Genomic DNA, 21,397 nt, shown 5'->3' with positions numbered 1-21,397 from the left:
GGATTGAAGAGAACCCACACTGTGAACCAAAGTGATCAAACGTCCAGCTACATTCGTTTATAATTTATTTTTTAACAGTCTTTCTGCTACTAACAAGATACAATGGTATAATTACACATGTATAGTTTTTCGCAATATACACACGACTGCGGTGATACAGCCCACAAAGAGGTCTGTGGCACCCAGTCACAGTGAAGGGAGCACACAGTGTATGACCGATGCTTGCCTGGGCTATGCTCAGATGGGCATATGATCTGGGTGCATGTGGCCTTAGAATCCTTGCATGGCATTTCAGGCATAACGCATTGATTTCTAAAACTGCTGGAGAACAACAACAACATATTTCTTTCTCAATAGAAGAGAATTTGAGTTAAAAGAAATTTACCATCAAAATCACGCATGATAAACCAGGGGCACTTGCTCCACAATAAACCAAATTTCATGCATATTTATTATGCATTTGCAGTAAGAGTTGGATATTATGCAAACTCCAAAATGCAACCCAATTGCTTGAGTCCTACACAGTGGTGGGATTCATCCTAAATTCACAGACTTGTTGCTATAACAGCGGCCCTGTAGCTAATTTATCTCTCAAAGTCAGAAAAATTCATTAGCTATTCTAGTTCACCAAACTACTCCTGAACCACTATACTAGGAAGTGGTAAATGCCAACCCATCAACTTCTCATGACTAATGGTGCCAGTATTCTGCCTCTACATACATTACAAATTACTGGCACCATGAAGTGGTCACTCGTCCAGGAGAGACTCCCAAGCAAGGTGGTGACTACTCTGGGAGCAGACAATAACAGTGGAGACCCCAGAGCAGACAATGATAATAATAGTGGAGACCCCAGAGCAGATAATACTAGTTATCCAGAGAAATAAAATGAGTTAATGGGAGTTTCATCACACTGTTTTGTGAGTCACATGTTTCCAGGAGGCTGGTTTTGTTCAACCCCTTACTACTGGGCCTGTTTTAGGACACAAAAAGCTATTTAGCAAAATGCCGCAAATTATTCACAGGCACGAGAGTCAAAGCTCTATTAATATGCTTTTCTTCTAAACCCCAACTAAAAGGTAAGGCCTGAGATGGCTGGGTTTGTTCGTGAAATACAGACCTTCTCTTAGCAGTATTTACGGGACCTAACACGGCTTATGATGCCAGGAGTCATCACCACTTCACAGTACTACTGTTCTCGGGCAATGGGAGAGCCATATTATGCTTTAGGCCGTACGCTGAAAAAAGTGAGGAACTATCAGTTATGTAAAGGTTTAGCGCAGGCCACAAGGTAACAAAACTGATAAACAATCTAATCAAAATTGCCTGTTTTATGGATCTGCAGATTCGCATTCATCTTCTTTTGTCATAGGCTGAAAATGTAAATCATGGTTAAAAGATTGTCGTGAGACCAAGACCCAAAGCAGTTGTGTCACAACCATGTCCCTCTTCACTCTATAAGGAAGATCTAAATAGAGAATGAGTATGTTATATCCATAACACAAACAAAACAAGCCTTTTTTTAAAGCCTCCATGCTGTAGGAATGTAAAATATTCAATTAACTTAAAGGGAACCTGTCATCAGAAATTGGCCTACTAAACTATTACTTACGTTTAGTATGTTGTCAACAAGCTGAACACCTTCTTGATCCTGTTTCTTTCATGGCCCAGCTTGATGGCATCATCAAAAAAAATCTACTTTGAACTCAGGAGTTAACTGGTTGTATAGTCGGAGAGTTTAACATGGACATGAAGCTCTCCAACCTCTGAACAGCTCCTCTCCGGTCATTAACATCGTGCACTGGACTTCAGGAGATCTGATTAATGATGTCCGTGGACGCAGAACCATCAATTACAGTGTAGGGGCGTTCTAAGCAGGAAAAGCTTGTGTTAAGCCAGTGTTAAACTCTCCCCCACCTTGACTTTATAAAACCACTTTTCACCTTACCAGTTGATTTTCTGGATTATGCCACCACACTAGGCCATGAAAGAAACTTCATCTAGAAGCTGCTCAGCTGTTTGAGAACATACTGATAGTGGTTTATTAGGCCAATTTCTGATTACACGGTTGCTTTAAGGGCGATGACACACGTAGCGCTTTGTCTGTGCTTGCAAACGCAAAACACCGGCAGCTCGTTCCCGATTGCAGGCGTTTCTATAGAAACGCCGATGCGAACGGGAAAGAGGCCAGCCCCGGTGGGCGCGACTTTGTCTGCGTTTGCAAGCGCAGACAAAGTGCTACGTGTGGCACCAGCCTAAGGCCGCGGTTACACGGTCCTCGGCCCGAACGCACATGCGTTTCCAGAGAAACGCATGCGATCGGCTTAACAATCGCATGCGTTTCCCTGGAAACGCATGTGCGTTCGGGCCGAGGACCTCCCCCTGTGCGCTAGCGTCGCGTTATGACGGACGCTTAGCAGTACGTGTGACCGCGGCCTAAGGGGCATCTACCACCAGGATGAAAGACTGTATGCAAATTAGCCTGAGGGGCTCCCAGCTTTATTAACACCTGTGGAGCCTGGAGCTCATCAGGCTCATTTGCATACAGTCCTTCATCCTGATGGTAGATGCCTTTTAAGCTCCTATTACTGACTTCTATATATACGGAAGTGTTCCTGCAATGCTATCTTTATGAATGTTTGCAGAACACAGTGACAAGAGACAAAGGAAACCACACCCTGCAAGAATGCCAGAGGGCTGGAGGTATCAGACAAGGTGACATGCGGCCCAGTCCACTCCACTGCATGGCCATGACCAGACTACTTAAAGGCTCACAAGCCTGGTGCCACAGTTCTATAACCTAGTTACTTATAAAATATATTCTGAAGGCTTCATCTCTTTACTGAATCAGCTGTGCTATGTAACTTTAGGCAAGCAGGGTTTTGTCATTTGTATGGAGCTTTTCTCCCATTGTATTGTAACAAGAGTAGATGTTGCATGCACATGTACCACCATAACTGGTATCTTATCCTTCTGGCAGAAGGGAATAGCCAGGTCTCCTCTACCCTGAATTGGTGAAGAGTCCTTAAAGAGAACCATACACAGTCTGATACATTCCAGTTGGGCAGACTTTGCAGTGACAAATCCTCCCTACAAGTGGTGACAATTTACAGATAGTTATTTCATGGGGATTTGTTTACTAAAACAATGCCCAGAGAGGTGACAGATTCAGTTGGTAGATAACCAGAACATCTCTGCTATGTCTGGTTATCCTCCTCAAATCAAAATGAAACCCCTCTCTACCTGACCACTTTGGTATGAGGATAAAAATGAGGAAGCCAATAAAAATAAATTCCACATTTTACATTCTTCACACAAAGAATTCAAAAGCATGATAGGTTTATCTTGTATCGACAATTGTGCCCAGACACGAGTGTAGAAAGTGCCTGTTATTATACTTGTGGATCCATGCTTCCCACTGCTTGGACTTCTTGGGGGCCATTATAGTGCATCAGTGTAAGATAGAGTCCCTGCCTCTCCTGCGCGCCAAATACATCAAGAGACTCCAGCCTCCTGATGTATCAGACGACTGGCTGCACAGTGTATAACTTTATATCAAGTGCTGCCTAGCGTAGAACTGCGCCATTCATCAGAGACAATTCAGCTTGATTGTAGTGCGAGTGTGCAGGCCAGATTTATCATAGTGGCTTAGACTGCCCGATAAATGTGGCATATAAGGTGTTAATGTTTGAGGTGGATCAGGGCGTGGTCACAAGTACTGCCCAGGGGCGTGCCTTGGCTCCATCACATGTAGGTTTCCATGGTACCCAGAAATCCGTGTCTAATTTTTAGGTACTTCCTGTGCAAGGAGGGCACTGGAGTGAATTTCCACCTTTTTTTAAATATGGCTTGCACATTTAAAATCCCTTGATAAATCTGGTATAAGTAGGCTAAAGTGAAAAATGGAGCAGGTGATGTTGCAAAAAAGTCAGAGTTGTACACCAGTAACCTGGAGTGATAAATTCCCCCAATTGATAAAGTCCATGAAATATGATGCAAAGAGTCCCTGCTTGTCGGTGTAACAGTAGTGCAGAACTGTGATCATTACTGCAGTGTACGTGTTGCTGTTCTGCCGAAAAGCAGGGACTTCTTGCATCATGTTTCCCTATGTAGAACGGAGTCCAATCCCCAGTACTGTGCTCAGTCAATTCCAATCCTATCCTATCCTATGGAAATGTTATTAATAGGGGATTGTGTGTGTGACACCTGTTATACAGTAGAGAAGTTGGGCGTTATACCCCATGCTATAAATAGGTCATTAATAGATATAGTCCTGAAAGTCCCTGCAGCTCAGGGATGAGTTTCATGCATATTAATAGGCATAGGACTATGAATACAGTAAATTAGTAGTAATGCTAAAGTTACTGTATACACCAAGGAAATGCTCATGGATGCAGTTTTAAAAATATAATGCTACTACGGGAGCTATATATGATAGAAAGCCTGTGTTTGTGTGTATAATAAATATATATATATATTTTTTTTTATCGACACTTTTCTAAAGTATTTAGCTTCTGTAACTAACTAAATAAGTGCATTATATACTGTATGCAAAGACATTCATCATATAAACATCTAATGTAAACTGTGCACTACAGAATATAGTAAAAACATAAAGGACACCTGTCCTCAGGTCTCTGTCACTAGTCCTGTCACTACTACCTGTTGGAGCAGCTCACAAGGATCCATCCCAGCCTTTATCTAGTCAGTTCATACATTAATCATTATAAAATAATCTATTCTTTATTATGTAAATGAGTGTGGTCACATGGTAAGAAGCAGTGATGTCACTCCTGTTACCCCTCCCCTCTCCTCCCCCTGCTCATGTCTGTGTGTAATGTACAATATTAAAGCATTGCTAGTGTCTGTGCTGCATCTGCTGACATGCTGCATCCTCCTAATACACAGACATCAGCTACACAAGTACCTGACATGTTCTGCTATAACATGGCTGCCTGGAGCTGTTGTATCTCTCCTATGACGGGTTCTCTTTAAACCAAGCGTTGCTACAGCAGCTGTAAATAGTATAAAAATGCCTATGCATGCAGTGTTCCACAAATTGGGTTGGACCACTACCAAAAGGTCCCCAGGCCTCATCAATGGCAGTCCAAAAGCATAAACTGCTCTTCCTCCAGGACAATGTGGCAGCTACACTTCGGCTTGTTGAACACATTTGCGCATTTTGTCCATGTGCAGCTTAAAAATCCCATTACTTCTGAAAGTGTAATATAACCTGTGCTAAAAACTCTGAGGCTTGTGTGATTTCCACCTCTGCACCTACTGGCTCCAGGTTTACACCTCCAGATGGGTGAAAGAGTCATCAGTCAATGCTTCTAGCCAAACAGAAGTTGTAAAAGAGGAGCCAGAAGAGGAGCGGCAGGAAGAGAGTCAGAGAAATGGAAGCACATTATATTATATCACTGTACCCAGGTAAACTGCCTGAGACATCTGGAAACAGCTTATCCCCCTCCTCCTGCCTCACACACTGGTGGTATACTGGCAGCAGTACATTTATGGTGTCCTCATGGCGCTACCCCTTTCCACTGTAGCTCATCTACCCTTTATAGTGAGCAAACAAAGGTTGTTCTATAGTTATTGCAGATCTTTACTTCAGTTAAAGCCAATATTGTATAAAGCAAACCTAAAAGAACAAAACGATCCAACTGTGGTGAATCCTCATCCAATGAAGAAAAGCTTAACTGAATCCAGCTCCTAATAAACCTGTTAACCCCTGCAAGTCGAGACTCCACATTACAAGATCAAAGGAAATTCCTAAAATAACCCAAAAAACCCATATATATGAGATAGAATGGTTACAAAATTCTCAATCTAAAACTGATGGGCTCCTCTAAGTCAAAATAAAGGTTACGATCTCCAAACGGTGAACACTCGGAACAGCTGTGACCCTTCCCTGTCGTCTCTTCTGTCCGGAAAGCTTCCCCAGTGCTCAGCATGAGAACATCTGGGAAGTCATTACCGAGATCGGATAAAGCTGTGCAACCACTTCAGATCTCTTGTCATGTAAAGAGGACGTCACTTACCAGACCTCCACTGCCTATTGGTGGCACCTGGTCAGTATGTTGTCACCACTGGCAATTCTGGACTAGTCCTAAGTGTTAAATTGTCTGGTAGTGTAATTTGCAAGTGGTCTCTTAAGATACACTTCCATGTTTGGGTTTTCTGGTGCAGATTTTGAAGCCAAGTCCAATTGTGGGTCAAAAAGTATGAAAAATATCTGAATTTGCATGGGGAGGAATGACTGCTAATAAATGGGAAACTGCGGGTCTTGTGACCCTGCCAGAACAGGCCCAGAAATTGAAGTACCAGTGGGATCAGGAACAGGATGCAAAATCAAGGTAAGTGGGTGTCCTTTTCATGCCCTCCACAGCCCCTGGTGGTTTTCCATATTTCTAGAACACACATTTGAGGGTACGTTCACACATGTAACATGTAAAACACACGCCCAATGCATTTTTAAACTCCTCCCAGCAGCGCATGAGTTTCAAGTTACAATGTGTGTGGCTGTTTTGAAAGCATTTATCTTTATTGCTGGATATGTAAGCGCATGCCCAAACCGCCACATGTGAACACGCCCTAAAAGAAGCACTCCAGCAAAAATAAAAATGGTCTCAATCTTGTACCCTTTACCCAATTGGAACGTACGACAATACTACAGGGAAAGCACAACTCTTATTTCTCTGCAGCGCATCCCCCTATCTAGCCTTATCTCACTGATAGATTCCTCCATCTCCTTCTTGTCTGTTGTTTTGCGCGCTGGCGTATTTCTACGTAAAACTTGCAAACTAATGTTTGCAGGTTTTTAGGAAATACATAGACACTGAGCAGGAACACCACTTGCCGTCCCACTGCGAAGGTGGCCGCGTCCCACCACGCCCATGCAGCATAGCTTCAAAGATAATTGCAATTTTTTGTAGTGCGCAAGAAATTGCGATAATTTCAGTGCTTCAATGCAAGAAATCTTGTAGAAACACTGATAAATGTCCCCCATTGTATGTATACCTTCTAGCCACAAGTTTACATGGTTATCTTCTTTATCATAAATGTGTGACAGCAGTGAGTCAAACCATGGCAGTGACAATGATAGAAGTATGTGCTCCCCTCTGTGGAGAGTCTGTGAGATACAGTCAATGGAATGATACCTGGACAACATAAAGACAGGTCCATTCACATGCTCGCCTAAAGATTACACGCATAACTGAATAGAATATAGAAAGAATTGTCAAATTGTAATAAAGAAATGAATTAGGTCATACAGGACAGATTTTAATTATTGGGTGTATAGGGACATAATGGCCAAGAATAAAAAGATGCCAACGCACCAATGAGATGCGCTGCACACCCCCCTTAAGGATGTAACGTAATCGGAGCACACAGGCGCATATGCGTTACTGATCGCATGCTAACGTGTAACCGCACCCTTTAGACATGATTTACAAGGGTCTTTTAGATGCTGTGAATTACATTTTACCACAATATGTGAAATATTGTGGTCCATTCAGCATAAAAAATTGACTTTAAAAATATGAAATCAGTTCCCTGTAGACCAAAAATATTAACTTGAAGCAGGAACTAAAAAGCTTAAAGTTTCTCCTTGGAGCGTAAGGAATTTGTGTAAAATTGTGTTTGGACATGTAGATGCTCGCCCGTTCCCAGAAGAAGACCAGGAAAGTTCAGCTGCAGGAAAGATGGAGTCAAAATCCAACATAGCTTTTTAAAGAGACCAAGGCACGCAAAGCAATCTTATAAAAGATAACATTCCTGACAGAAAATATGTCACTGTTGTGACCTGCAACTATTCGGTGGTGTCTTGTAATTGCCTACATACATTGTACTTGAACCTGTACTAGATGATAATATCTATGGAGGACATTTATCACTGCTTCTTTACCATTTTTCAGGTGAAAGTCACAAATTCTTGCACACCTCCATGCCATGAGAGCGTGGAGGGGCGGATATCATACACGGGACATGAGCGCCGACATATTAGTCACCTTTCCAGGGCCAGTGTTTGGTCTAACCGAATACGGTTTGTCTGAAAATATCCTTAGGGTGCGGTCACACGGTGTGTTCTTGAACGCACTAAAAAAACATGCGTCTACCATGCGTTTGGCTCATTTGAATCTGTTTTTCTTCATTTCTGGAAGCGTAAGCAGCTGTGAAAATGTTAATACAGCTGCTTACACTTCCAGAAATGAAGAAAAACAAATAGTCTGAAGAGAAAGAATGAACACCCGAAGGCCAGATGCCCACAAACAGAAAAACTGTCAGATTTTGGTCAGTGAATATTGTACGATTCTGATCCGATTTCAAACCAAGTGCTACCCAGCCATCACTTTATGTAATCCTAGTGTCATCTGCACTGCGTCAGATTTTCACATCATGTAAGGTAACTCCTGGAGGTTCTGATCCAATCATCTGTATTAGGGGCAGCAAAAGTGATTGGAATCTGCTTCATTCGTAATAATGAAGGATAATAATCATGAAATCTTTTTCTGTTCTATAAACCGGGCAGAGTTCTCATTGAACGCATGAAAGACCCCACTTATGCCACATGCATAGAGAGGCCTCCCCTTAGGAAATACAGTATTAGGCCTCATGCACATGACTGTATGCATCTTGCAGTCCTGTTTTTGCAGCCATTTTCTGGTGACCTAGTTTCTTAGGCAACCCACCACAAAAACGGGCCATATATGTTGGAGAAGACCCTATGTAGGCCATTATCTTTTTGTACTCCCATAGACTTTGGAGAGACTATACAAAAAATAGACATGTTCTATTCTTTTACGTTCTGGTCTGGCAGAGAGTTTATGGTGTGGGGAGAAATACGGCGACCATATACATAGCCATGTTTCCTACTGAAGTCAATGATGCCGTTTTTTTAGAAGTTGTATGCATGAGGTCTTACACTGTGATGTTTAGTCTCCTGCTGCTTTCTGTACCAAGAGAAAACGGCAATAGGCGGCCCACATACTTGATAAAAAGTTGTTTAATCTACACATTTTGGCTTAGATAAGAGCAGTGCATTCTGTGTTTTTTCTCAGAATCAAAATCAACAGGCCATGAAAACATCAGCGAGTCATGGTGCAGGCCGCACAAAATCGTTTGTGGGCAAGGTACCTAAATCAAAGGACTACAGGTCAGGCTACCTGTGGGTTCCTTCTAAGCAGATGTAGTCATGAGCAGGGACAGACAGCTACGAGTTTCTCTTACAGCTGCAGGGCAATGTAGCATTACATGCGGGTCATTTGGAGATCCCCCGGTTTCAATCTATTAGAGCAAATGAACATGGATTGTCCTAATGGTTTATAATCCAAACTCAAAAAGTGTTTTCTGAATTGTGCAACAAATTCTCAATGGCTCCCATAAAAATGTGATGGGTGGCAGCTAATGATCACACTATTTTGCCGGATTCACTCATACGCAAACACTTTGTCAAAATGTCTTCAGGCAGCTACTCATGTCTTTCCAGATCCTCATCTCCTCAAGTATTTTCCATTGGATAACAGTCACATAGGATGATTCAAGGTAACCGGTCAAGTGGGTAGATTCTAGTAATTTTTATCCACTATATAGCCGGCCTAATACAGCAGACTAAAAGTCCAAAGCATGATACATTATTTCCTAAGGGAAGGCTCTACTGTGGCAGGATGGGACCAAGTAGCAAGGATATAGCAGGTTTGTCTGTGCGCTGCAAAACACAATATATTGAACTCCCTTCATTATTATCCTTCATTGTTATGAATGAAGTAGATTGCAATCCCTTTTGCTGCTCTGACTATACAGACGATCGGATGGCAGAGCCTCCAGGAGTCGCCTTATAGAGACGCAGGAGGCTTTTTCTGTCACTGGGGCTATTATTAGAAGACACCAAGGGGAGTGAAGATACAAAAATAAGCACGGACCAGCCATCCAGTAACCCTATGGCCATGTCCTGTAATAAGAGAGTGTGACAAGCATGCTGGGGCTTGCTGGGAAGGCGCCTACACCCAGTTATTACTTATAACTTACATAGATCTCCAGGAGCAGTACAAGCCTGGAAACACATGAGTGAATCCTAGCTCAGAACTTCTACATTGTAAAATCTGCTTCTCTGTTCCATGAAACATAGGTCCAGATGGATTCATTATATGCCAATAATCAATGGTACCTGGCAAATACTAGAACGGGTACCATCAGTTTCCATCAGGGCTGTCATTTTACCATACAGTGCTCTTGGCACAGGCGTGAGCACAGCCTTACACAAGTTACACTACAGGCTTCTGCTGAGCTCACACCTGTGACAAAGGAGCATCTTATTGGACTTTCCATCATTTTTGTGTCTGCAATGGAGGATCCTAACTTAGATGTAAAAAAAAAGTGGATTTTCCCAGTGTCAAATACCAATACCATTATGTCTTGTTACACGTAATCTAGCTCTATGTAAGAAGGCAGATGATTGCCAAAAAGATAACTAAATCTGAATCTTTAAATTTTATAAATACATTACAGATTCATCCCCACTCTAGCCATCAGACACAGTACCCCTGTGTTCACCTGTGATGAACTATAAGGAATGGCTCTCCATCTGGTACAATAAAAATATGGCAACTGCATATTTACGGTCATTTGGCAGCTACTGTTTCATTACAGCTTGTGGTGTATATTACTAGCCTGCAGATGATTTAAAAGGGTTGTGCAGCCAGTACAAGTTTTTTTGTCGATAACTTGCTGATCACAAGCAAAGGGGTCTATTGTAGCCGGAATGAATGGAACAGTAGGTCAGACATGCATGTTGTTGCTCCATTCATTCTCCTTAAAGGACATCTACCACTGGATGAAAGACTATCTAAATGAGCCTGAGGAACTCCATTAACACCTATGGAGCCAGCAGCCCATAAGGGTAATTTGCATACATACATTCATCCTGGAGGTAGATGCCCTTTAAAGAAAACCTGTCACGCAAAATAATTGTTTTAGGAGCACTTACCTAGCCCTACCCGACTTACAGCAGTGTTTCATCGGTAGCTTTTATCAGAACATACCGGATAAGTTAGGAAATACTGCAGTCAATAGGCGTTTAAACGCTGGACCAGTGTATTTATGAGGGGGGGGGGGGGGGGGCAGAAGAGGTGGTGACTGCAGCATGGAGCCTGGCAGTCATCTCCAGCATCAGCTGTGAGAATGATGGTCCGGAGCAGAATTTTAGGAGATCATGGATACACAGAAACTGCTGAAAGCTTGGTCTGGTGTTCGGGCAGCTATGTACTGCAGTGCTTCCTAGCTTATCGGTCTGTTCAGAGGTTTAACTGCTATAACTGTGGTAGGGCTAGGGAGCTGCTTACTTTAGCAAGTGCTGCTAGAAGGTTTATTTTGCCTGACAGATCCTCTTTAAGTGCCATTGAGATTAAGGACCATGAGCGAACAGCTTCTCTATCCATTTCAGTCTACAATGGACCACTGTTCTTTGCATCCATAAGGGAATCCCAACCAATCATCAAAATATCCCCTGTCCTGTGAATGGGGGAAATTTGTAGTGGCTGGAAAGCCCCTTAATGGCTCATCAACACATGCAGGTTGGTTAAATCACAGGACATAAAAAATGAAAATACTAAGAACGGTTGAAGTCTTGATCGTATTTCGTTCTGTGAATAACAACTTTGCTGTTTCCCATAGCAATCACTTCCTAGCTGTCAGATAGACTGTGACCCCCTGGGCACGGCCTGCCTTCCAATTTAGTCTTACATGTAATGTATGGGAATCCCCAGTGATACTGGGGAGTTGCAGCAGCGAGTGCAGGGACTGCTGGCAATGTTTGTAAACACGGGAGCTGTCAGCTGTGCATCACAAGGCGCAGGGCGGGACTTGCAGACACAGGGCATGCTGGGACTTGTAGTTCCCCGCATACACTACACCCTACAAGAGTCTGTTAACCATTTCGTTCCGGGGCCCAGGTATTAGCTACTGCACATAGCGCCGCCCCACTGTGTGGGTTAAAACGGAGAAAGATGTCTAACAGCCAGGTCTGATCCCTGTCCGCCAAAGCTAAGCGAAACACCTCACCCCCTCACCAGCTGCCGCCACACAGACTATGTACCTTCTCCTCATCAGATACCCGATCCTCGTAGTCTGCCATCTTGGCTCCAACTGGCCCAGCCCCACTGAGAGGCGAGCGCAAAGCACCGCGGGAAGGGAGGGGGAACTTCCGGTCCCAGGCGGAAGCGGGGATCTTGGGCGGACGCCATGTTGGTGGAGTCACTGAAGGGTGAACGCTCTACGTTTTGTTGTGGTCCGGGCTGTGCCATGTCATATAACTCATACTTGGCTGTGCACAGTGGTGACTGGCAGATTTATTCATGTAGAAGTGACATGTACACGTGACCGCACTGCCCCTGGATACACATGGGTAACCCCTCTGTCTAGCCGCTAAGTGCACCAATCCCGAGCCATGGCCCGCCCATCGCCCCAGCCATATCGGCCGGGGATAGACAATAAACATGGCGGAGTCTACGAGTGTCGCTGCCTCGGGGCCTGCGTTCATGACTCGGGTAAAGGCCTGGCTGGGCAGGCACTGGGCGTACGTGTGGCTGTTGCTGGTGGTGACGGGGCCGCTTCTCCTCTATCACTTCAGGGCGGCGCTCCGCCTGTACCAGGCTGTGGTCACCGGTGAGTGCTGGCGTCTGGGCGGGGTGTTGCCTAGCAACCAGGTGACATGGCCTGTAGAGATGTGACACTACAGAGCCCAGCATGGCCGGCCTGGGGGAGAGACCACCAAGCTAAAGTGCCCTATATAGATCAGCTTTTCTGGGACCTAGTGGGAAATTCTGCATTAGTTTTAATAAATTGTATATAATGACATCCAAACTTCCAGCCTATACGTGTCACATAGCGAACTATCTGCTGGGATATATAGAATGGAAGAAGGTTTATGGACAATATGTTGTATGTGAGTTGGTGAGAAGAAGGGTTACTGGCACACTAGGCAGAAAGGGGCAACCATAGAATCTTGATGCACCATGCAAGGCACGTGTGTACATCTAGATGAGGGGGGCACAACCTTTTTCAGTCCAAAGGCCGCATTGTCATACAGCTACCCTTTAGGGTGCCGAGTTTTTAACCAAAAACCATAGACCTCAGAGCAGACCACAGTACAGCGCACAGACAAGACCATAATAATGATGATGGAAATTGTCTGAATCCATGCAGAAAGTAATAATTGTGAATAACTGGCTGCACCCAGGGGCTCAGGTAGACCCCAGTACTGTCCCCTACCTGCAGCCAGCCAGGTATTCATACTTATTATATGCACAGGGCGCATTCTAACCTTTTTGCTGCCTGAGGTGAAAAGAATATAACTACTATAATACTGCCCTCTATGTACAGGAATATAACTACTATAATACTGCCTCCTATGTACAAGACTATAACTACTATAATACTGTCCCTATGTACAGGAATATAACTACTATAATACTGTCGCTATGTACAGGAATATAACTACTATAATACTGCCCTCTATGTACAGGAATATAACTACTATAATACTGTCCCTATGTACAGGAATATAACTACTATAATACTGTCGCTATGTACAGGAATATAACTACTATAATACTGCCCTCTATGTACAAGAATATAACTACTATAATACTGCCCCCTATGTACAAGAATATAACTACTATAATACTGCCCCCCTATGTACAAGAATATAACTACTATAATATTGCCTCCTATGTACAAGAATATAACTACTATAATACTGCCCCTATGTACACAAATATAACTACCATAATGCTGCCCCCTTTGTACAAGAATATAACTACTATAATACTGCCCCCTATGTACAAGAATATAACTACTATAATACTGCCCCCTATGTACAGGAATATAACTACTATAATACTGTCCCTATGTACAGGAATATAACTACTATAATACTGCCCTCTATGTACAAGAATATAACTACTATAATACTGCCCCCTATGTACAAGAATATAACTACTATAATACTGCCCCCCATGTACAAGAATATAACTACTATAATACTGCCCCCCATGTACAAGAATATAACTACTATAATACTGCCCCCCATGTACAAGAATATAACTACTATAATACTGCCCCCCATGTACAAGAATATAACTACTATAATACTGCCCCCCATGTACAAGAATATAACTACTATAATACTGCCCCCCATGTACAAGAATATAACTACTATAATACTGCCCCCTATGTACAAGAATATAACTACTATAATACTGCCCTCTATGTACAGTAATATAACTTCTATAATACTGCCCCCTATGTACAGGAATATAACTACTATAATACTGCCCCCTATGTACAGGAATATAACTATTATAATACTGCCCCCTATGTACAGGAATATAACTATTATAATACTGCCCCCTATGTAGAGGAATATAACTACTATAATACTGCTCCTATTTACAAGAATATAACTACTATAATTTTATAGACATAAAGAAAAAGGCCACTCACCAATAGTAGGTCTGGAATATAAATGTAAGGGGCGAGTGAGTGCTGGAACCCTCCATATTTTTTGTGTGTACTGTTACATAACTACTATAATACTGCACCATATGTACAATAATTTAACTACTATAATACTGCCCCCTATGTACAAGAATATAACTACTATAATACTGCCCCCTATGTACAGGAATATAACTACTATAATACTGCCCTCTATGTACAGGAATATAACTACAAAATACTGCCCTCTATGTACAGGAATATAACTACTATAATACTGCCCCCTATGTACAAGAATATAACTACTATAATACTGCCCCCTATGTAAAAGAATATAACTACTATAATACTGCCCCCTATGTACAAGAATATAACTACTATAATACTGTTCCCTATGTACAAGAATATAACTACTATAATACTGCCCCCCATGTACAAGAATATAACTACTATAATACTGCCCCCCATGTACAAGAATATAACTACTATAATACTGCCCCCTATGTACAGGAATATAACTATTATAATACTGCCCCCTATGTACAGGAATATAACTATTATAATACTGCCCCCTATGTAGAGGAATATAACTACTATAATACTGCTCCTATTTACAAGAATATAACTACTATAATTTTATAGACATAAAGAAAAAGGCCACTCACCAATAGTAGGTCTGGAATATAAATGTAAGGGGCGAGTGAGTGCTGGAACCCTCCATATTTTTTGTGTGTACTGTTACATAACTACTATAATACTGCACCATATGTACAATAATTTAACTACTATAATACTGCCCCCTATGTACAAGAATATAACTACTATAATACTGCCCCCTATGTACAGGAATATAACTACTATAATACTGCCCTCTATGTACAGGAATATAACTACAAAATACTGCCCTCTATGTACAGGAATATAACTACTATAATACTGCCCCCTATGTACAAGAATATAACTACTATAATACTGCCCCCTATGTAAAAGAATATAACTACTATAATACTGCCCCATATGTAGAAGTATACAAATACTATGATACTGCCCCCTATGTAAAAGAATATAACTACTATAATACTGCCCCATATGTAGAAGTATACAAATACTATAATACTGCCCCCTATGGACAAGAATATAACTACTATAATTGTATAGACATAAAGAAAAAGGCCACTCACCAATAGTAGGTCTGGAATATAAATGTAAGGGGCGGCTGAGTGCTGGAACCCTCCATATTTTTTGTGTGTACTGTTACATAACTACTATAATACTGCACCATATGTACAATAATTTAACTACTATAATACTGCCCCTATGCAGTGTAAAATATGACTACTATAAAACTGCTCTTTGCCTCCTCACTCACAGCCCCCTCCATTTGTGCCCCCCCCTTCTTACACAGCAAACCCCCTCAAGTCTTACTAAGCAAACCCCCAGGTTTAGTCCTTCCCTTGTCCCCAGGTCTATTTGTACCCCCTCCTTGCCCCCAGGTCTTTTTGTCCCCCCTCCCTGCCCCCATTTTTTTGCAAATTGTTTAGAATTGCACCAAAATCGTACCCTTAGGGATACTTTTTAATAATAGTTTTTAATGAATTATTTATTTTGGGTGAGTTAATTTACATTGACATGTTCTCTTTAATTGCTTATATCTCAGTTTCTGTAGCACAGAACCACAAGCCTGATGCTGTTTCACAGTTGACATTCTTAACTTTAATGTGATACAATTTTAAATATTTTATTATATATTAAAGGGGTTTTCCCATCTGGGCATTTACATTTAATTAAATTCATTTGCCTTATGTAAGCATTTCTTCAATTGGATGTTAATAAAAAAAAAAAATGTTCTCGCTTCCTCGGATACGACCACGTCACACACTTTTGCAGCAGTGACCAGACATGGGCTATAGAGCCTGACCTCCTGGATTCAGTGATAATTACCACAGGACGGCTGTGGGACCTGCAGTAACTCCCGGACATTTCATATACAATAACCTTTCATTTCCATAGCGTCCCCCATGACGGCCCCAACTGGAGGATGACCCTTGACCTCTGTAGGGACAGGAAGCAGAGAGGTTAAATACCCCACCCCGGCATCCGTACACCAGTGGCTTCCTGTCCCTACACAGGGCAGGGAGTAGAGAGAAGTCTCTCCTCATCCCCAGTAGTTGGGACGGTGAGGGGGGACCAGAGTGGCGCAGGGAATCGTCCCTTACCCTAAGGCAGTCTCGGCCTCGATCGGACTTCGGTCCTTTCCTCTGCCACAAGACAGAGATGCCTTCCTCTCCGGCTCTGCCCGCGGCTCTGCGCAGCTAAGGACACCCGGAGCGTGTCCATCGCGGAGGTCACGTGGGCCGGCCGCCGTCCGACTCTGGTGACGACTTCCGCCGGAAATGACGGGACCGGATGTGACGTCACGATGGCGCGACCCGGAAACAGGAGCGTGGAGCGGTAAGCTTGAAAAAGCAGGTATTCACGTTGATCTGAGGTCTAATAGTCGCACTCTGGTCCTGACGAGAGTAGTCGCTAAGATCGGACGCTATTCTGAGCATTTTCCAGCCAACAAGGTCGGTTAACATGCTGTATGGTTGCCTCATTTGTGTCATATGTGTTATATAGAATTCAGGTCTATATAGACATGTGTATATCTCTCTTAGGGGCTTGTGCTGTGTAACCCTCAAGATACCTCAGGTACTCCCTTGTTATATTCCACTTGGTTAAAATGTCACAGTCTATCTCACATTTCTATAAATGTTTAGGCTTGCTGATATCAGTGGTCCCACAATTGGGAATATGGAGACACATGGCATGGAGGCTTCGAGTCTGGACCTCATATCCTTGAACCCTGTAAGTAGGGTCAATTGGGGATAGGGTGGTGGGTCACCCACATGTCCCTATATTATCACATGAGGTGTCTGGTTAAGGACTAATTACTTCTCCTTCTCCTTGGCAGGAGCCCAGGGAAAAGGAGAAGGATAAAGGGAGAGCTAAAGATCAGTCCGGCACAAAGAAAACCACTTCCAAAAAGTGTAATATGTGCTTAGAGAAACTCCCTACGGACTATAAAAAGCCGGTCTGTAAAACCTGCGTAGATAATCTACTCAGAGAAGAGAGAACCTCATTTGTGGATGAAATGCGTAGTTTTATCAGGGAAGAAGTTAAAACATCTATAGCATCATCCATAACAGCTTTCATACCTCAGGAGCCTCCACATAAAAAACAAAGAGTTATAGAATCCATGTCGGATTATACATCAGACTCAGAGGGGACCAAGGAGTCTATGGATATGGAGCCAGGTCCCTCAAATTCAGCAAGTAAAATGAAGTCGAGATATTTGTTAGCATCCGAAGATCTGGAACCCTTACTAAAAGCTATGAGGGATACCCTCAAAATTGAGGAAATAGAAGAGACCAAATCTATTCAGGATGAATTGTTCGGACTTCTTAAAGTTAAGAAAAGGCGAGTGTTTCCCATAAATGACACTCTTAAGGAACTAATACTAGAAGAATGGAGAGAACCGGAGAACAAAATCTCCATATCTAGAGAATTTAAAAATCGTCTGTCCTTTGATGAAACAGAAGCCAAAATTTGGAACGCTACCCCTAAAGTAGACATCCAGGTCACAAAAATGACCAAGAAGACGGACCTCCCGTTTGAGGATGCAATCCAGCTAAGAGATCCCCTGGATAGAAAGGCGGACAGCCTTCTAAAGAAGACATGGGAGTGTGCCATGTTGAATCTAAAATCAAATATTGCCACAACATCCATGGCGCGGACTCTCTTTCATTGGATTACCGAACTGGAAGGTCATGTTAGAGAAGGTACTCCTAGGGAGATGCTATTGAGTACATTTTCAACGTTGAGAGCAGCCACAGCCTTCATCGCAGATGCCTCAGCGGAAGGAGTTAGAATAAGTGCCAAGGAAGGGGCACTATCGAATTCAGTTAGAAGATCACTTTGGCTTCGCCAGTGATCTGGTGATTTCAGATCGAAGTCAAAGTTATGTGGTATTCCATTTGAAGGGGATTACCTGTTCGGTTCTGAACTTGACACGCTTTTGGAAAAAGCGGCGGACAGGAAGAAAGGGTTTCCGGAATCCAGAAGTAACCAAAGAAAGCAGCCCTTTCGAGACTCTAAGGACAGAAAACAGCCCTTTAGAGGGAAAGGCAAACAGGGCAGATGGAGCTACCCTAAAGGAGGGAGAGGAAGGGGCTTCCTTCTCAATGCCAGCAACTCGGCCCCAGCGTTCAGAAAACAATGACGCCAGGGTGGGGGGAAGACTATTGAAGTTCCACTTCCAGTGGACTCAGATAACATCAAATCCCTGGATACTAAGTATTCTTCGGGAAGGTTACCATCTAGAACTAACCTCTCTTCCCCCCAGAAAATTTGTTTTGACAGAGGAGCCCTCAGAAAACCTCTCAAACTCACTGTGGTCAGAGATACAAAAACTCATTCAGTTGGATGTCATCATCCCGGTACTTCAGACACAATTAAAAGAAGGACACTACTCTCCCCTCTTCTTGATAAAAAAACCGAATGGCTCTTTCAGGATGATATGCAACCTGAAGAATCTGAACAGGTACATACGATATCGGAAGTTCAAGATGGAAACAGTGAGCTCGGCAGCCGTTCTGATCCAACCAGGAGCGTCTATGTGTACGATAGATCTGAGAGACGCGTATTACCATGTGCCAATACATCAAAAATCTCAAAAATTCCTCAGATTCGCAGTGCGATCACCTTGGGGAGAAGAGGTCCACTATCAGTACAAGGCGCTGCCTTTTGGGATTTCTTCGGCCCCCAGGACATTCACAAAAATCATGATCGAGGTGATAGCTTTCTTGAGGCGGAAAGGGATTCTAGTCATCCCCTACCTGGACGATCTGTTACTGGTGGCCGGTTCGAAACAAGAGCTTATACACCACCGAGATTTCACAATGAGGATCCTACATCAGTTAGGATGGATAATAAACCTGGAAAAGTCCAAACTAAACCCAAGCACAGAAGTTGTGTTTCTAGGAACATTATTGGATTCGAACCAGCAGATGTCCTTCTTACCACCAGAGAAAGCAACGAGACTAATACAACATGTTATAATGTTTCAAAAAAGAAGTCATTGCACGATAAGGGAAGCCATGAGGATACTGGGCCTTATGACATCTTCCATACAAAGTGTACAGTGGAGCCATAGTCACACCAGAGTCCTTCAAAGTTGGATATTGGCCTCCTGGGACAAAGATCCCCAACATCTAAATCAAAGGATCCAGATTCCGGAAGTGATCAAGCAATCCCTGGAGTGGTGGATAGATACTTCCAACCTGGGAAGAGGAATATCATGGCATCCCTGGCCAGTGATAAATGTCCGGACGGACGCAAGTCAGTCAGGATGGGGAGCAGACATAGCAGGCCTTCCCGTTCAAGGTCTATGGCCGTCCTCGACCAGATCCCGTTCCTCGAACTTCTGAGAGCTGTTCTAGAGACTTTAAGAGCAAGTGCTCAAAGCCTGAGGGGAAAGCATGTAAGAATTTATTCAGACAACACCACCACGGTGGCTTATCTCCGTTATCAGGGGGGTACCAGAAACCCCGATCTCCTCAGTCTTTCGGACAAGATATTCATCTGGGCAGAAACCAACATCCGCTCTCTCTCAGCCACCCATCTAAAGGGAGAAATGAATCAAATAGCGGACTATCTCAGTCGTCAGACGATAGACCACAACGAGTGGTGTCTAAACGAGAACATCTTTTCAAGTCTCATACAAAAATGGGGACAACCAGTAACAGATCTTTTTGCCACCAGCAAAAATACAAAAGTTCCTCATTTCTTCTCTCTAGATCCAAATACCACGGTTTGCCAAAGGGATGCCTTCAGCCAGTCCTGGAGCGGACCTCTAATGTATGCCTTTCCTCCTATACCTCTCATAGCGAGAGTGATTCAGAAGATCAGAGAAGACCAGGCAAAGGTTATACTCATTGTTCCCTGGTGGCCAAAGAGGAACTGGTTTCCGTGGCTAGGAAAGATGGCATTGGAAGAACCTGTCATGCTGGAACCTCTAAACAATCTTCTGTTCCAGGGTCCAGTTTACCATCCAGATCCACAGGCTCTCCGCCTCTCGGCATGGATCCTGAAAGGAGATTGCTGATATCCAGGGGACTATCAAACAAGGTAATTTCCACACTCAAAGCGAGCCGCAAACCAGTTACCCACAAAATCTATGCCAGGATATGGGGAAGATTTGTGTCTTTTTGTGGCAGGACTCCTCCTAACCAAATGTCCCCTAATGTCTCACAGGTGCTAGACTTCCTGCAAGCAGGGTTTGACAAGGGCCTTAAGACGAACTCCTTAAAAGTCCAAATTTCAGCCCTCAGTGCCTTTTTCGACACTCCATTAGCCGAAAATAGATGGATCCAAAGGTTTGTCAAAGCTACGGCTAGACTAAGACCTCATATAAAACAGAATATCCCCAATTGGGATCTTTCATTAGTACTGGATTATCTCACAAAAATTCCCTCTAGAGACAGTTAAGCTTAGAGAATTAACACTAAAACTCACCTTTCTCATAGCCATAACAACAGCTAGGCGGTTGGGTGAGATCCAAAGATTGTCTATTAAAGAACCATATCTTAAAATATGTGAAGATAAGATTGTACTAATGTTAGATAAAGCCTTTACTCCCAAAGTAGCTTCATCTTTTCATCGTAACCAAGAGATTATTCTGCCTTCCTTCTGTCAGAATCCAAAACATGCCAAAGAACAGGAGTGGCATACGCTAGATGTCAGAAGATACCTTCTACATTATCTCGAAGTTACCAAATCCTGGAGAAAAGACAACAACATTCTCCTACAATTTAAAGGAAAGAGCAAGGGCAGAAAAGCTTCAAAGGCATCCATCGCCAGG

The 21,397-nt window shown here is 43.0% G+C and overlaps 3 protein-coding genes across 7 annotated transcripts in view; 2 read left to right on the top strand and 1 right to left on the bottom strand.

Moving 5' to 3' along the window:
• The window catches only part of CAPZA1 (capping actin protein of muscle Z-line subunit alpha 1), a 33,449-nt gene extending 21,213 nt beyond the window's left edge, over window positions 1-12,236 (bottom strand). The window contains exon 1 of one of the 2 annotated variants that reach the window (XM_072137613.1): window positions 12,095-12,236. In XM_072137613.1, coding sequence (XP_071993714.1) covers window positions 12,095-12,133 — 39 coding nt within the window. In that variant the 5' untranslated portion in view covers window positions 12,134-12,236. Of the gene's footprint in view, window positions 1-12,060 lie in introns of both variants that reach the window. The other variant, XM_072137612.1, reaches the window with a different exon arrangement.
• Window positions 12,235-21,397, top strand: part of ST7L (suppression of tumorigenicity 7 like) — a 98,722-nt gene continuing 89,559 nt past the window's right edge. For 3 of the 4 annotated variants that reach the window (XM_072137608.1, XM_072137609.1, XM_072137610.1), the window contains exon 1: window positions 12,235-12,663. In XM_072137608.1, the coding sequence (XP_071993709.1) occupies window positions 12,495-12,663 (169 nt within the window). In that variant the 5' untranslated portion in view covers window positions 12,235-12,494. The remainder of the gene's footprint in view (window positions 12,664-21,397) is intronic. The other variant, XM_072137607.1, reaches the window with a different exon arrangement.
• Window positions 17,191-18,469, top strand: LOC140119990 (uncharacterized). The gene is made up of 2 exons (XM_072139411.1): window positions 17,191-17,343; window positions 17,450-18,469. Exons 1-2 carry the CDS (start codon window positions 17,248-17,250, stop codon window positions 18,467-18,469), a joined length of 1,116 nt encoding a protein of 371 aa, XP_071995512.1. The 5' UTR covers window positions 17,191-17,247.

This window comes from Engystomops pustulosus, chromosome 2, assembly GCF_040894005.1.
Source record: "Engystomops pustulosus chromosome 2, aEngPut4.maternal, whole genome shotgun sequence".
Lineage (NCBI taxonomy): Eukaryota > Metazoa > Chordata > Amphibia > Anura > Leptodactylidae > Engystomops > Engystomops pustulosus.
The sequence above is the reverse complement of the archived record's forward strand: the minus strand, read 5'-3'. Positions and strand labels throughout refer to the sequence as shown.